The 16,148-nt window shown below is 38.2% G+C and overlaps 1 protein-coding gene across 3 annotated transcripts in view; it reads right to left on the reverse strand.

The window, feature by feature from the left end:
• The window catches only part of LNPK (lunapark, ER junction formation factor), a 78,741-nt gene extending 68,536 nt beyond the window's left edge, over positions 1-10,205 (reverse strand). The window contains exons 1-4 of one of the 3 annotated variants that reach the window (XM_045868481.3): positions 10,065-10,205; positions 4,119-4,207; positions 2,139-2,180; positions 702-889 (exon numbers count right to left, since the gene is read on the reverse strand). In XM_045868481.3, coding sequence (XP_045724437.1) covers positions 702-889; positions 2,139-2,180; positions 4,119-4,145 — 257 coding nt within the window. In that variant the 5' untranslated portion in view covers positions 4,146-4,207; positions 10,065-10,205. Of the gene's footprint in view, positions 1-701; positions 890-2,138; positions 2,181-4,110; positions 4,208-5,871; positions 6,206-10,064 lie in introns of those variants that run through there. The other 2 variants (XM_045868482.2, XM_045868480.3) reach the window with 2 other exon arrangements.
• Positions 10,206-16,148: the final 5,943 nt, after the last annotated feature.

Genomic DNA, 16,148 nt, shown 5'->3' on the forward strand with positions numbered 1-16,148 from the left:
TGTTAGAGCCTCTGGTAAATGTTCCCATAGCATTTGACACTTCTCTTTCATGATATTCATCATACTTATTACTTAATTTAATGTATGTAGTCTAAGATCTACATTCAGAGATTTTGTATTTTTGTATACCGTATACCATTATATTCCAACATCTACAAAACTGGTACCTACAAATATTTGTAGAGTGAATGAACCAATTTTTATTCAATTGTCTCTCAAAATTCTCAATTATGGCACACCTTCAGTAAAGTGCTATATTATAAAATATTTCTATAGTAAGAGTCAATTGCTTTATAGCAGTGACGGGAAAAGAGATGGGATGAATGGAATATATTCAGAATCATTGGGGCAGTTACTTTTTATTTGTTTTACAACCCCTCCCTCACTTACAACTACCCACAATCTGAAATGCCCACTCCTTGCCCTATATCCCTAGGGGGGCATGACCATCTATTAGAGAATTACAAAAGATTCTCATATAGAGCCATTATTACTGATGTCACTGAGTCATATTCCTCAGGTATGTTGAATTATAAATTAAAGCTTAATACAGTTGGCTTACTTTTTTAAATACTTTGCAAAAGAAAAAAAAAAGCAAATTTACTCAATCTGAAACATTGCTATTTCACAATAAAAAGAGACTGAATATATTTTAACTGGTCAAAAAGAAGAAAGGTCAACTAAAAGAACAATTTACTTACATCAATGGAAAAGCAAAAAATGGAAGTGTCATGGCAAGTCTTGCTGTGAATTCATCAGGAAGATACCACAAGTATACAATTAAACATGTAAACAGATAGAGAATCGAAGAGTAGAGAATTAATCTTCCAACCCATAATTTTTGTAATCTCTGATTTTTTTCCCTAAATTCTTCCAATGCTTGAATTTCCTGTTAAGAGAAAATTGTTCTATATTATTGAATTGAATCTCAAATTTCATAAAGAAATCAAAATATTAACAAAAAAATTTTTAGATGATAGATTATAGATTATATAGGAAGAACTCTTAAGTCTGAAATATAATACCTTAATATTTTTTAAAAAGAACATAATATGAAAAAGAAAATTAGAAATGAAGTTAAAAACATATGAAAATGCCTATCCTGACAAGTCACTTTTTTTTTTTTTAAAGATTTTATTTATTTATTTGACAGAGGGAGACACAGCGAGAGAAGGAACACAAGCAGGGGGAGTGGGAGAGAGAGAAGCAGGCTTCCTGCTTAGCAGGGAGCCCGATGTGGGGCTCAATCCCAGGATCCCAGGATCATGACCTGAGCCGAAGGCAGATACTTAACGACTGAGCCACTAAGGCACCCCTGACAAGTCACCCTTTTAAATGAAAAATTAAGGGATGCCTGGGTGGCTCAGTAGGTTAAGCATCTGCCTTCGTCTCAGGTCATGATCCCAGGGTCCTGGGATAGAACCCCATGTCAGGCTCCTTGCTCAGCAGGGAGCCTGCTTCTCCCTCTGCCTGCCATTCCCCCTGCTTGTGCTCGCTCTCTCACTTTCTCTCTCTCTCTCTGACAAGTAAATAAAATCTTTAAAAATAAATAAAAAATTAAGATACTATTTTTGACATACCAAATTAGCAAAGATCAAGCATGAAATTGACATCAATAAATATTTATTAAATTAAATAAATAATAATTCTCTCTGTATAAGGTCTAAAAATTTTTGGCTAAAAATTAATTAATTAATTTTAAAAATCTGGCTACAAAAAGAAAGAATTAATAAAAATTGAAACAGTGACCCATACTAGATTCTTTCCATCTATTCATCACTCTCAATATTCCTAAGCAATAACCGTTTTTGATAATGAAGTTTATGAACTTTTCGGATTGATAAAAACTGTTGCAGACTATCTTATAATCTACTTTACCCTATCTGGTAACATTGCTTTACACCATGCTATATACATCTAATTTCAACCTAACAGGTTCTAGTGACACAGACTTCTTAAGTCACTGAGAGACTTCTGATTTTTTTTGAGATAAAATAACATCAAAGTTCTCAGGCTTACTTTATATCATCTGTAAATTCCCAAACCAGGTCCAGTCTCCAAAACAATATACATATACTGAAATAATACTTATGCAATACCTAAGATGAATTAAAACACCCCAGAGCCAAAAAACATACCTTATCTATATTTTCCAGAACTTCTACAGTTGAAGGTTTTGTCTGTTATAGAAACAGATATGAGACATTAAAACTTGTTACTCCTAACTTAGAAACACTTTGACTTATAAAACCATAGAACATTTTAATTCAAAAATAAGTTTTTTCAAATGGTGTCAAGCAATATGTATTCCTATTTATTAATGATATTTAGATTTAAATAAAATTATAATTATAAACAGAACTACATAAGGTTACAAAAATAAGCATTTTCCTACTTGACTTTTTAGTCCTAGAAGTACTTTCAACTCCAACAGCTCAATTTCTACCATTCTTCTTTTTAATTTCTACCGTTCCTAATCCCAATAGAACATGCTTTTATAGAGAAAGAAGTTTTCCTCCAAGAAAAATTTTCTTAGATATTATTATTCAAAAGAAATCATATATTTAAAAGCTCAAGACTAAAGATGGTCTGATTTACTATTGCTAAAAGTTCACTGAGGACTCTGAAAGTCAAAATCAATAGGCTACCTTCATTTTGAATTCCTATTTTTCTGAAGATCAGATTTTATTTTATTTTATTTTTAAAGATTTTATTTATTTATTTGAGAGAGAGAGAATGAGAGAAAGAGAACACCTGAGAGGGGATAGCATCAGAGGACGAAGCAGACTCCCTGCCGAGCAGGAGCCCGATGCGGGACTCGATCCAGGGACTCCATCCAGGGACTCCAGGATCATGACCTGAGCCGAAGGCAGTTGCTTAACCAACTGAGCCACCCAGGCGCCCTGAAGATCAGATTTTAAAAAGACATCTAAGAATACTTCATTATAGCAGAGTTTGTTAAAAATATTTTTTAGGGCACCTGGGTGGCTCAGTTGGTTGAGCGACTGCCTTCGGCTCAGGTCATGACCCTGGAGTCCCTGGATCGAGTCCCGCATCAGGCTCCCTGCTCGGCAGGGAGTCTGCTTCTCCCTCTCCCTCCTCTCACGTGCTCTCTCTCATTCTCTCTCTCAAATAAATAAAATCTTTAAAAAATATGTATTTTTTAGACACCCAGAATAAAAACCAGCCAAAATGTCTCATACAACACTTGAGAAACCACTTACCAATTATATACTCAATAATATAGGAGGGCAATGGATATCAATTCATTGTAGTTCCCACAAGAGTTGTTAACATTAGGTTGAACCATATGAAATTGCTTTTTATGTAAGTCAAAATGGTTGAATATTGGCAATTTCATATGGTTCAACCTAACAAAGACAAAGGAAAAGTAGATAAATTTGATCCTCAAGCAGAACTGTAATAAAGTTTTAAAGGGAGCAGAGAGTCAATAGAATACCAACCCAAAACAAAGCATTTCCAGTAACAGTGCAACTAGTCTACCGAGTATTGCTAGACTCATTATGGTAAAAAGGAGTTAAAAATAAGCAAAGTAGTTTGTCTGAGTTTGTTCTCTCATATTAGAAAAGAACATTAATATATTTTTGATTTTATAGCACTAAATTGGAGATACTTCCTCTAAAGCCTTAACCAATAAAATCAAACTGCATTTCAAATTTTGTTTAACCTCTAATTCCTAAAAGTGTATTTAGTATGACTTCAGCAAATACATAATAAACAAAAAGATATAGCCCATAAAAACATATTATGTAGCATACAACTATAATTTCAAATAGTTCAACAAGATTGAAATGTAGGAGATAGAAGAAGAAAACAAGGAAAGATAACCATTTGCACATGAATGCATAAATAAAAATAATTCAGAAGTCAAAGTAAAATAATTATGTTAAACAGAGTCATTAAGATACCTATATAGCAAGTACAACTATTAAAGTCCAAATATACAACTAATTCATAAGAGAAGGAAAAAAATTAAAGAGAATTAGGTATAATATCAAGCTCTACTCAAGTCTATACCACAAAGAAGACTTTTACAATTAGGTTTATATGACACTTTATATTAGACTAAGAACTGGCTGTAAAGAAAACTAACTTACCCTCCATCGAGAAAATAATCCACCCATCTTTTATGTGTAGAAACTGGGCACAATGATAAATATCATCAATTGTCCAAAGGAATTCACAGCTAGAAATAAAGCAAGTATTTAAAGTTAAACACACACTATACCCACTATAAAATTTAGATGTTGCAATACTGCCCAAAAATACTATAAAATATTAATTTCTTTGAACTCCACTTATGTGGAAGTTTAGTTCAGATAGTCTTGGGATAGAATCTACCCTTCAAGAAATCCCTTTTTCCACACCAGGACATATTTATAAGTGAAAATAAAGCTGAAAAGGCTTTTAAATGGAAAAGCATTTTAGCAGCGTATATTCATACCACTTTGCAACTTGCTGTTCTTTAAAGTGGGTCCCCTAGTGTTGTAAGAAAAGTTTTACTATACTACTTTCATTCTACATGCTTAGATACATTTCTATCATTCAGCTGTCTCCCAACTAAACTAGTTTTTTGGAATTAGGGGTGTTTTACAATGTTTAAAATAATATCATTTTACAAGTAATAACAGAAAGCCAATGGATTTTGAATAAGAAAATAACGGTTACAAGACTATTAGTAAGCTTGAGCAAATCATTTAATGCTTCTGAGCTTTAATTTCCTTTTCTGTAAATTAGACTTAATATACCAGCACTTTTCACAGGACAGCCTTCATTATTACCATTTTACAGATAAGAAAATTAAGTGAAAAGACATTCAGTGATTTGCCCAATAGCTCAGAAGAAACAGGATTCAAAGCTACTATCTTCAGGGACTCCTGGGTGGCTCAGTGGGTTGAGCATCCCACTCTTCATTTCGGCTCAGGTCATGATCTCGGGGTTTTGAGATGAAACTCCGAGTTGGGCTCTGCGCTGGTTGTGGAGCCTGCTTGGAATTCTCACTCTTCCTCTCCCTCTGCCTCTCTAATTAAAAAAAAAAAAAAAAAACACACACACACACAAAGCTACCCTATCTTCAGACTTCTGCTCTGTTCACTACTGTTCCAATACCCAAATAAACATTTCTCTTTGAAACTGTATCTAAGTCCCTCAAGCCAGCAGACCTTCATGTCAGCTAGCTGTGTATCTATCTTCTTTTAGTCGTTTTTCTATGACTCTCAAATGTATTACAATATTACCATGTGGAAGAAAATGTATCAGCCATCTTAGATTCTAAATCAATTTACCAGTCCATAATTATGTAAGTTTTTATTCTTTTAACAAGAAATAGTATAGGTATACTTTCAAATTTACATATTTTTATCAGGTATAGTTACATACTGTCAGTGTATAAAACTACTTCATTCCACACACAAAAAAGTTAGGCCATAATTCTCACATTTTTTTAAAACCATTAATGTAATAAAAAATGACACCAGTACCAAGTAAACACATTCACTCTGCAACACTATTTATAGATTGGATTAGCATAAGGCATACCGATCTTGGACTTTCTTGATTAGAGAAATAACAAAGATTCTAAGTATAAAATACTTTCACTTACAAACTGATTTCTAGGACCAGAAATATCTATAAACTGTCCTAAAAAATTCTGGTGTTTATAAATGAATGTTATAAGTCACATTTAAGTTTCAACCTAAGTACTATTAATCCTTCAATATTAACTCAGTATTCAAATTTCTAAAATGCAGTTGTAGGAAGTCCAGGAACTTTAATGAATAGAAGTATAAATTTCTCAGTTAAAACATTAAATAGATCTTAAAACCTCCTTAAGATGCTAAAAATACTCACCAAGAAAGGTGACTGGTTGTGGGCGGGGATTTATATAAACCATTTAACTTGGTACTTTCCAAGTATATAGTAATTCCCTACTATTTGGAAACTAATTGTATGGTATCTAGCACAGTGTTTTGTACACAACTGACCTACACATTTTGGTTTGTAACAGTTATATGCCTCCGAGTTAAGTTTGTAGCCATCAGAAATCAGAATTCTTAATATTTAAAGGTAATAACAGGGGTGCCTGGCTGGCTCAGTCGATAGAGCATGGGACTCTTGATCTTGGGGTCACGGGTTCAAGCCCCACGTTGGGGGTAGAGTTCACTAAAAAAATAAATAAATAATTTTTTAAAATAACATTTAAAAAAAAGTAATGACAACAATAAAGATACCAGTTAAATATTTGATAAACACTTTATCTCTAGTTGGCCCTAAAACAAATGCTTTACATGAATTTTATTATTTAGATATTACTATCATCCCATTTTATTCTGTCGGAAACTGAGGCTAGGGAAGTGAAGTAATTTGCTCCCAAAAATATTAAGTAGCATAGCCAGACACAGCATTTTAGTTGTGACTTTTTATGAAGCAAATAGTTATTCCCAATAACACAAAATCAAAAATAAAATCTGCTTTATATAAATTAGATTGGAATATTTATATATTAAATATATGAAAGCACCACTGACATTCTCGAATAGCTGGTAAACAGAGCTACTGAAGTGGAAAGTAAGTTATAAACACAAGAGACAGTGTTGGTACAGTGTATCATGTGGCCCAATTCCTTCATTTGATTAAATCTGAATGCTTAAATCTGCATGGAAGAGTAGCTAAATGATTTGCCAAATCATTTTGGCAGCTAGCACCAGCAAGAGGCAGAATTGGTACTGAAAGTCTGCAAGTACTGCCTTTACTTGTTTACTGCACATCATTTTTTAAGTGTAATATGCAATGTATGCATAATATTGCAATTAATACCAACCTTGACATCAATTATTGGCTTGGAGAATTGTTTTGATGCTAATGAATCAAAAACTATGGCTTAGCCTTTAAGATCCCTGAAGCAGAGTATTATGCTTTAAAATCTGTCCTCTAAAACAACATTAGGGTAAATAGTCATTAAATGCCTATCCATGCTTTCAGGATCATAAAGAACAAGTTAACCCTCATTGTTCCAGCAATTTTCCTAAAATTCCGAATTCCAGTATTTGTTAAAGAAGCTAATTTGCTATAATACTCATGTAATGGTAGTACCTTCCAACAGATATGAAAGCATAACAAAATTAAATAAATCAACTCTTTCTATATAGCTTTAATTTCATACCTCTTCTATTTTCAAACACTTTTTCCCTCCTTGCCACACAAACATCTTAACTCCAATTCCTGTGGCCCATTACTTACTATGAAACCTTGGGAAAATAAGTTTCTTAACCTCTCAGTTACTCAATATCTTCATCAGGAAAAGGATAGTTAAGGACCCTCTTAAGTGTCGAAAGGCTTAAGTGACATAATGCATTCGAAAGTATTTATAGCAGTGCCCGACACATAACTAATTTCTCAATACAAACTGTTTTTACTGCTGTGGTCATTGCCGTTTCTTAGTCCATCTCTTCCAACACATGCAAAATATATGGGAAGCAAATAACTAGCATTTCTTTCTGATGCATAAATCAATGTTTGTCCTTGAGTGAACAGATTGCTCAATCTCAAGTGGCTTATCCCCAAGAACTCTTCCATGACTGTGTAGTCTCTTTCCACTCTGATCACAATGGCACCTGACATGACCTTAAGAGCTGGATGCATCTAATGTGTTTTTCAATAAACAACAATGCCCACCATATTATTTCAATGTTTCCTATTAACTGATATTCACTCAGGTTTGGGTGTCAGAATTTGAAATCTTGGGCCATGTCGTTCTTAAATTTTCAGCTCACTTCAAGTTCGTATTAAAATAATGGAGGGGCACCTGGATGGCACAGTCGGTTGAGCGTCCGACTCTTGGTTTGGCTGGGGTCGTGATCTCAGGGTCATGAGATTGAGCCCTGTGTGGGGCTCGGGGCTCAGTGCTCAGCGCGAGTCTGCTTAAGATTCTCTCTCCCTCTGCTCCTCACCCCGCCCCCTGCTGTCTCTCTAAAATAAATAAATCTTCAAGAAAAGTAAAATAATGGAGTAAAAAAGGTCTGGATCAAAATATGGCTCAGCTGCATACTAACAATGTGGTCTTGGGTAAATTAAACTCTCTAACCTCAGTTTCCACATCTACGTAGTGGTGAAAATACCTACACTTCACAGAACTGTTGTAAGAATTAAATGAAATTATATATCACTTGGCACAGTGTCCAACAAGTAGTGAGTGCAGAATAAATTATAGCCATTATTATCACTACAATCAGGAAGCACATGTAGTACAGACAATACTCCTCACACAGACACCTTTCTAACTTCTTATAAAGTACTTATTTTCATAATTTTAAAATTGGAAAAATAAATTACAGTTTGTATTTTAACTGAAATTGTATTGCCCTCATTTGCTCTAGTATTAAAAAATAAAACAAAATACTCTGCAGACTCTTCCATTAAAATAATCTTGCAGGCCTTTAACAGCCAAGAAAGTTACCTTTTATGTTTATCAAGTTCCAAACCTAAGTGCAAACTATTCAGTCACCATCAACAGGGCCTCTCTATTGTACTATTCAATTTAAGATTAAAAGTGATTTGTTCTAGAACTCTTTCAAACATCCTAACTGAAGAGGAAATCCTGAAATATCCCAAACCACCACATTTATTGCTCAAAAATAAAATTACTGAAAAGAAGTACACCTCTAAAAGCACTTATATTATATGCTGATTAATTCTGGTCTTCATGATAAATTGATGTCCATTCTGAACTAAACACTACCAAGAAATGACTATTTAAGTAGAAAGATCTCTATATTAAATCATACCTGGTTGATAGCCATATAGCTTCTTAGATTCTCTGTCAAGTTAATAATATATAAACACTGTAAATTTATTAACAGTGGTGGGTTGTTCTTAATAGGTGACAGAGAAACTTAGAATTCTAATTTTAAATGCACCACTCATATTTTTAAAAACATGTTCAAAATCAACTTCCTCCTAAAATGGAACTATGGGGGCTGCTGAGAACAAGAGATTATCATTCCCTGCCATTCCCTGCCAGTCTGAACACATGCCTGAAGCCAAGCTTACTCACATGCACACACACTGCTGTTGAACAGAGTCAGTTATGGTAATGATGACACCCAGGCCAAAGAGACAGGAGAAAACAATTGACATAAACCAGACGCCAACTGGGAAAAGCAGAACATGGAAAACTCAGTGAGTCACCGGTTTTATTACTATGAGGGCACCATCAGCAAAACTGAGTTCACTAATACCAACTCTCTCAATCCCCACACACAATATTAAAGAATTAAACTATTCTTAAAAGATTTTATTTTTAAGTAATCTCTACACCCAATGCGGCCCGAACTCACAACCCCCAGATCAAGAGTCCCACGCTCCACCAACCGAGCCAGCCATCAGTTAAAACTATTGAGGTAGTTTAGATTTGCTCTTCTCCTAAGGACTTGCCTATGACTCCTACGCAACCACGCCCTTCCCTCCACCCCTTGCACCGCCCACCTTCCCTCAAATAAGAACAACGGTTGCAGACAGGCTTCTCTGAGCAGCACGTAATCCACGCCCACATGCCTGGGCCGAGCAGCATGACACTGACAGTTTTCGGTCTCTCCCGATCTGTCCAATTCGTGGCGCCTCCGCAAACTCAGACAAAAAGAGATGGACAAAACACTCGAAGCGACAGCTTAGCGTTGAACCTTCTGACCCTTCGTCTCGACATAGGTGGGCCAAAGAGCCGATGCTCAACTCAACCCAGTCACCCCCCGGACTCTCCGAGAACAAGGCTGGGAAAACACCTCTCCTTTACTGGGGGCGGTGGGGAGGGGTGTTGCCAAAAGGGTTCTCTGTTACTCCAGAGTTACCCCTGGCACTTTGCTGGGAAATCAAGGGGAGCCGGAGGCGACGTTGGTTAGCGCTCTCAGGCCACTCGGAGTGGGGCGGGGGCGCCGGGGAGAGGCAAGCAGGGAAACCAGGAGCGTAATTCCCAGAGAAAAGCTCAGCGCGCTTCCCCTCTGCCGAGCCCCCCCCCCCCCCCGCAACTGCCCTCATTTTGAGTGTTCTACCTGCAAGAAGCGGGCAGAGCCCGGCGCTTGCGTCCACCTCTGCCAGCTTCGGCGGCCACCGCGCAAGCGGTCTCCGGAGCAAGCAGCAGCCGCCACTGACAGAGGGATGGGCCCGGCCAACTCCTTCCCATCAAACCCCGCGCTCCCGCCGCCAGCCAATCGGCGCCACGGCCGGCGCGCGCCGCTCCGCAGTCACGTGACTGTGACCGGGGCTGGCAGTTGGGGCGGGCCTGTCGGGCGGTTGGCTGGAGGACGCCTGGCCACCTGGCATCCGCGGCTAAGTGGGGTGCTCATCGTCGCGTCTCAGGGGTGTACTGCCATTTATTAGGAGTCTTACCACTACTGTTACTTCTTTTCCTCTGCCTCCTCTTTTTGTTTTCAAGCCTCTTCTGCCAACTCTTACTGGAGAAAGAAAACCCCGAAATTGATCCTGGTGGCCCTAGACCGCAGAGAGAGACGAGTGGGGTTGAGGGTGGAGATGGGTGCGTTTGGCAAGGACTCCGCCTTAAAGAGTCCCAGGATCAGCTGTCATTCAGCCGACAGCCGAGCAAGTTAATACTACTACAGAGCTTAGAAGAGACCAGTTCCCAAACAAGCCAGTGGAGAAAATTAAGCCTAGGCTCCAGGAGTGCTTGCTTTAATCACTCGTGGACGTCAAAAAGGGTCATTTGATGACAGGACGCTTACCTCACTCGTGTGTGGTAAGCTTCAAATGCCAGATGTTGATTTCAAACCCGTGGATAACATAAGCCAAGTTTTCTATCTTAAAACTCTGAACTCAAAAATACTCCCTTCACAGGTCCCGATACGTGGGCCCACGAGTAAACCACCCAGGCTGCATTCACCTCAGATTTGAAACATTGGCTACAGAGCGTTCAATTTCCTAGTCAATTGGAAATGACAAGTCTAAATAACAAAAGATACTTGAACCACACAAACAGTGGAGAAGTGTTGAAAAGCAAGCAAAAGCTTTGGTCATGTTTTACCTCTGTGACATGTTTTAACCCTTTTTGCAAACATTTTTCATGGGGTTTTTCTATTTTGTTTAGTTACATTCACATTTTAAAATAGTGTTTCCGTAAGTTTTAAAGAGTGTCATTGTTTTAATGTGCTACATAAAACTTTGACAAAGCAAACAGGTACGGTAAAGTAAGAAACTGAACATAGGATCTAGTTGGTAAGAATAATATATTATACTGGAAGCTACCAGATAATTGTTAAAATCTCTAGTTACAGCTTTGTAAGCTTGAAAGGATGAACAGAAGAGGACCAAACTTTACTTCTTGTGTACTCTGGGTCAGGTACTTTTCCAATCTAGAAGAAAATAGGAAAAGAAACATTTCATCTATTTTGATATGGAAATTTAACCATTTCATTTTTCATCTTTTGCTGTTTCAAAGTATATTTTTTAAAAGGCCTGCATAGTTAATGCAAATATATCTCCTCACCTCAGAATATCTTTTCCTAAGAGAACAGGGAAGAAATGTTTTCCACTTGCTAATGATTTGTTCTCTAGTTTTAATTGAGCCATCAAGGTCTGTTGTAAATGGGGGGAAAAACAGGAGGGGGGAGACAAAGAAGAACTAGCCAGGGGCCAGACATCCCAAAAACCTAATCCTGAGACAAAATTCCATAGGTAATTGCTCCAGAAGAAGAGAGACTGGGCCTGGCAAGGGGAGGGTTGAAGGTTTGTGCTGTCCCTAACCCCCTCCCAACTTGAAAGTATATAATCAGCTAACCCTCACAACCCCCCTCTAGCTCTTTCTGCCCACGGGTCCTGTCCCCTTGCTCTTAGCCCAGGCCTCCTGCCCTTAGCCCAGGCCTCCTGTCCTGTCTACCAAATTGGCACTCTACTAACTCTGATGCTCGCTCTCTTTTTAAAAAAAAAAAAGATTTTAGAGGTGCCTGGGTGGCTCAGTCTGTTAAGCATCTGCCTTCGGCTCAGGTCATGATCCCAGGGTCCTGGGATGGAGCCCCACATCAGGCTCCCTGCTTAGCGGAGAGTCTGCTTGTCCAACTCCCTCTGCCCCTCACCCCCGCTCATGCACTCTCTCTCAAATAAATGAAATCTATTTATTAATAATAATTTATAATGATCTATTTATTTGAGAGAGAGAGAGCAAGTGGGGGGAATGGCAGAGTGAGAGAGAGAATCTCAAACAGACTCTGAACTGAGCATTGAGCCTGATGCAGGGCTCCATCCCACGACCCTGAGATCATGACCTGAGCCAAAATTAAGAGTCAGATGCTCAATCAACTGAGCCACCCAGGTGCCACACTGCTCTCTTTTTCCACCACTCCCAGCAAACCTCATCCTTCCCTATCTTTTTATTCTTGAGAACCTACTTTGGAAGTGTTTTTGTTTTTAAAGACTAAATTGTTGGGACACCTAGGGGGCTCAGTCAGTTAAGCCTTTGGCTCAGGTCATGATCTCAGGGTCCTAGAATCGAGTCCCAGGGCTCCTTGCTCAGTGGGGAGCCTGCTTCTCCCTCTGCCTCTGCCTGCCACTCCCCCTGCTTGTGCTTTCTCTCTCTGACAAATAAATGAAATCTTTAAAAAAAAAAATAAAGACTAAATTGTTCTCTTTGTAGTCTTGCTGTAACAACTCTAAGTCTCTATGAGGCACTGTAGATGCTTTTAACTAGAGGAAGAATCAGGAAGTATGGGGAAGAAAGAAAACTGGAATTATTTTTTGTGATGGGAAATACAGCAAACACAGAAAAGTTCATAAAAAAGAAGTGTACTACTTAAAGACTAACCCAAACATTCATGTGACCCCACTGGGTCAAAAGCAAAACATTACCAATATCCCAAAAGGCCCCAGTGTATCTCATCCCTTATAACCCCCAAATGCCTAGAAATAACCACTACCATGATTATTAGCATATTTACTTTCTTGCTTTTCTTCACATTCTTTCTAATTATTCATTCTTAAAAATATAGCTTATGCCTGTTTTTGAATTCCTATGTAAATAGAATCCTAGAGTGAGTATTTTTCATGTCTTGAATTGTTTTGACCAAGATTATGTCTTTAAAATTCACCTATGTGGACATTGTCTATTAGTTCATTCATTTTCATTGCTGAATGTTACTCTATTATATTGATCTGTGATTTTTCTTTCTGGTAATGTCCTTCTTCGGGTTTGGCCATAAAAGTTATACTAATTAGCCTCATAAAATGAATTGGGGAATATACTTTTTTTTCCTACTCTAATGTCATTTTTATTCATTTATTCTTATCTTTGGAATCAGATTATCAAGAACCTCCCTCCCAAAATCCCATTTCAATGTTTATAAAACTTTCTTTAATTGTGCGAATTAATTTCAGGGGCAAAAATATCCTTCCACATGAGCCTTTCCTTCCTGGATTATTGCATAACCCTATATTTGTTCAAGTATCTTTATACATTCTCCAAAAAAATTGTCATTTTCATCATATGGGTCTCATACCTTATAGTAGGCAGAATTCTAGATGTCCCTCCAAGATTACCATCTCCTGGTCAGTCAGTAAAACACTAATCCAGGTATTGCTGTGAAAGACATTTACAGATAGAATTAAAGTTATAAATTATCCTGAATAGGGGCAGCTGGCTGGCTCAGTTGGTAGAGCATCTGACTCTTGGTCTCCGAGTTGTAAATTCAAGCCCCACGTTGGATGTAGAGATTACTTTTAAGAAAATTATCCTGAATAATCTAGGTGGGCCTAGTCTAACCACTTGAGCCCTTGCAAGAGAAATTTCTCTAGCTGGAGTCAATCAGTGAGATTTGGCCGAACAGGGAAGCTGAGGCAAAAGATGAGGCAGAAGAAGAGGTCAGAGATTCAGAGCATAAGAAAGACGTGACCCATTGTGGCTGACTTTGCAAATGGAGGAAAAGGAGCATGAGCCAAGGAATGTAGACAGGCTCTAGAATCTGAGAACGTCTCCTGGTGGACAGCTGGCAAGCAAACTGAGAACTCAGTCCTACAACTGCATGGAAGTGAATTCTGTCAACAACCTAAATGAACCTCAAAACAAATTCTCCCTTGAGTCTCCAGAAAGGTACACAACCTGCTGATACCTTGATTTCAACCTTGTAAAACCCAGAGCAGAGAACCAGCTGAGTCACAGAGTGCCTAGATTTCTGACTTACAGAACAGTGAGAGAATAAATGAGTATTAAGATGCTAACATTGTGATAATGTTTTATGGAATCAAAAGAAAGCTAATACCTTTCTTTTTTAAATTTTTTATTATGTTCAGTTAGCCAACATATAGTATATCATTAGTTTTTGATGTACTGTTCAACGATTCATTAGTTGTGTATAACATCCAGTGCTCATCACCAACACGTGCCCTCCTTAATAGCCATCACATGGTTACCCCATCCCTCCACACCCCCTCCCTTCTGTAACCCTCAGTTTCCCGGAGTCCCAAATCTCTCATGATTTGTCTCCCTCTCTGATTTCTTCCCAGTCTGTTTTCCCTCCCTTACCCTGTGGTCCTCCTCAATATTCCTTATGTTCCACATATGAGTGAAATCATATAATTGTCTTTCTCTGTTTCACTTATTTCACCTAGCATAATCCCCACCAGTTCCATCCATGTCGATGCAAATGGTGGGTATTCATCCTTTCTGATGGCTGAGTAATATTCTATTGTATATATGGACCACATCTTCTCTATCCATTCATCTGTTGAAGGGCATCTTGGCTCCTTCCACAGTTTGGCTATTGTGGACATTGCTGCTATGAACATCGGGGTGCAGATGCCCCTTCTTTTCACTACATCTGTATCTTTGTGGTAAATACCTAGTAGTGCAATTGCTGGGTTGTAGGCTAGCTCTATTTTTAACATCTTGAGGAACCTCCATGCTGTTTTCCAGAGTGGCTGTACCAGTTTGCATTCCCACCAACAGTGTAAGAGGGTTCCCCTTTCTCCACATCCTCGCCAACATTTGTTTTTTCCTGTCTTGTTAATTTTTTCCATTTTAACTGGTGTAAGGTGGTATCTCATTGTGGTTTTGATTTGTATTTCCCTGATAGCTAGTGATGTTGAACATTTTTTCATGTGTCTGTTAGCCATTTGTATGTCTTCTTTGGAGAAGTGTCTGTTCATGTCTTCTGCCCATTTCTTGACTGGATTATTTGTTTTTTGGGTGTTGAGTTTGAGAAGTTCTTTATAGATCTTGGATACCAGCCCTTTATCTGATATGTCATTTGCAAATATCTTCTCCCATTCGGTGGTTGCCTCTTGTTGACTGTTTCCTTTGCTGTGCAAAAGCTTGATATCCTGATGAAGTCCCAAAAGTTCATTTTTGTTTTTGTTTCCCTTGCCTTTAGAAACGTGTCTTGAAAAAAGTCGCTGTGGTCAATACACACCATTCTTATTAAGCAAAATATTTTTGGTGGCTCATCAAGTAAGCTTGGATGATGACAGCAAGAAGGTCACACTCCTCAAATTCTGTGATTGAGATTGTTTCACCTTTTAGAATCCAGACTAAAAATGCCCAAGAGAGAGGTAGCCCTGCAAGCTACTCTCAGCTACCTCCTGAAGGTGGGTTTGGTAGACAAGATGAATAGTACCTCGGAGGGGCACCTGGGTGACTCAGTCGGTTAAGAGTCTGCCTTCTGCTCAGGTCATGATCCCGGGGTCCTGGGATCGAGTCCTGCATCGGGCTCCCGGCTCAGCGGGGAGTCTGCTTCTCCCTCTTACTGCCACTCCCCCTGCTTGTGCTCTCTCCCTCTCTCTGACAAATAAATAAATAAAATCTTTAAAAAAAAAAACAGTACCTCAGAGCAGTGGGACAACAAATCAGGGAAAGCACAGCAACAAAGGCCAAGAGCTCAGTATACAGCAGAATGAGCAGTGCAGCGCCTCAATATCTGCTCACGTCAGGGTGGGACTTGTTCATCGCACTTTTCTAAAGCAAATGTGTGCTAAGCGTGGTTCCCATGTTCCAATAAAAAAGTGAGGAAATAGAGTCTAGACTGGTGTGAAATAACTCTGAAAATATATATTTTGATATTGATACTTATCAAGTCTAATAGTAAAGATTCCTATTGTCATCAATAATACATAATTCCAGAGACCATTTGTTCTGAAAG

Source organism: Mirounga angustirostris, unplaced genomic scaffold, assembly GCF_029215605.1.
Source record: "Mirounga angustirostris isolate CCGP_5_RB_7025 unplaced genomic scaffold, mMirAng1.0.hap1 SCAF_3, whole genome shotgun sequence".
NCBI classification, from domain to species: Eukaryota; Metazoa; Chordata; class Mammalia; order Carnivora; family Phocidae; genus Mirounga; species Mirounga angustirostris.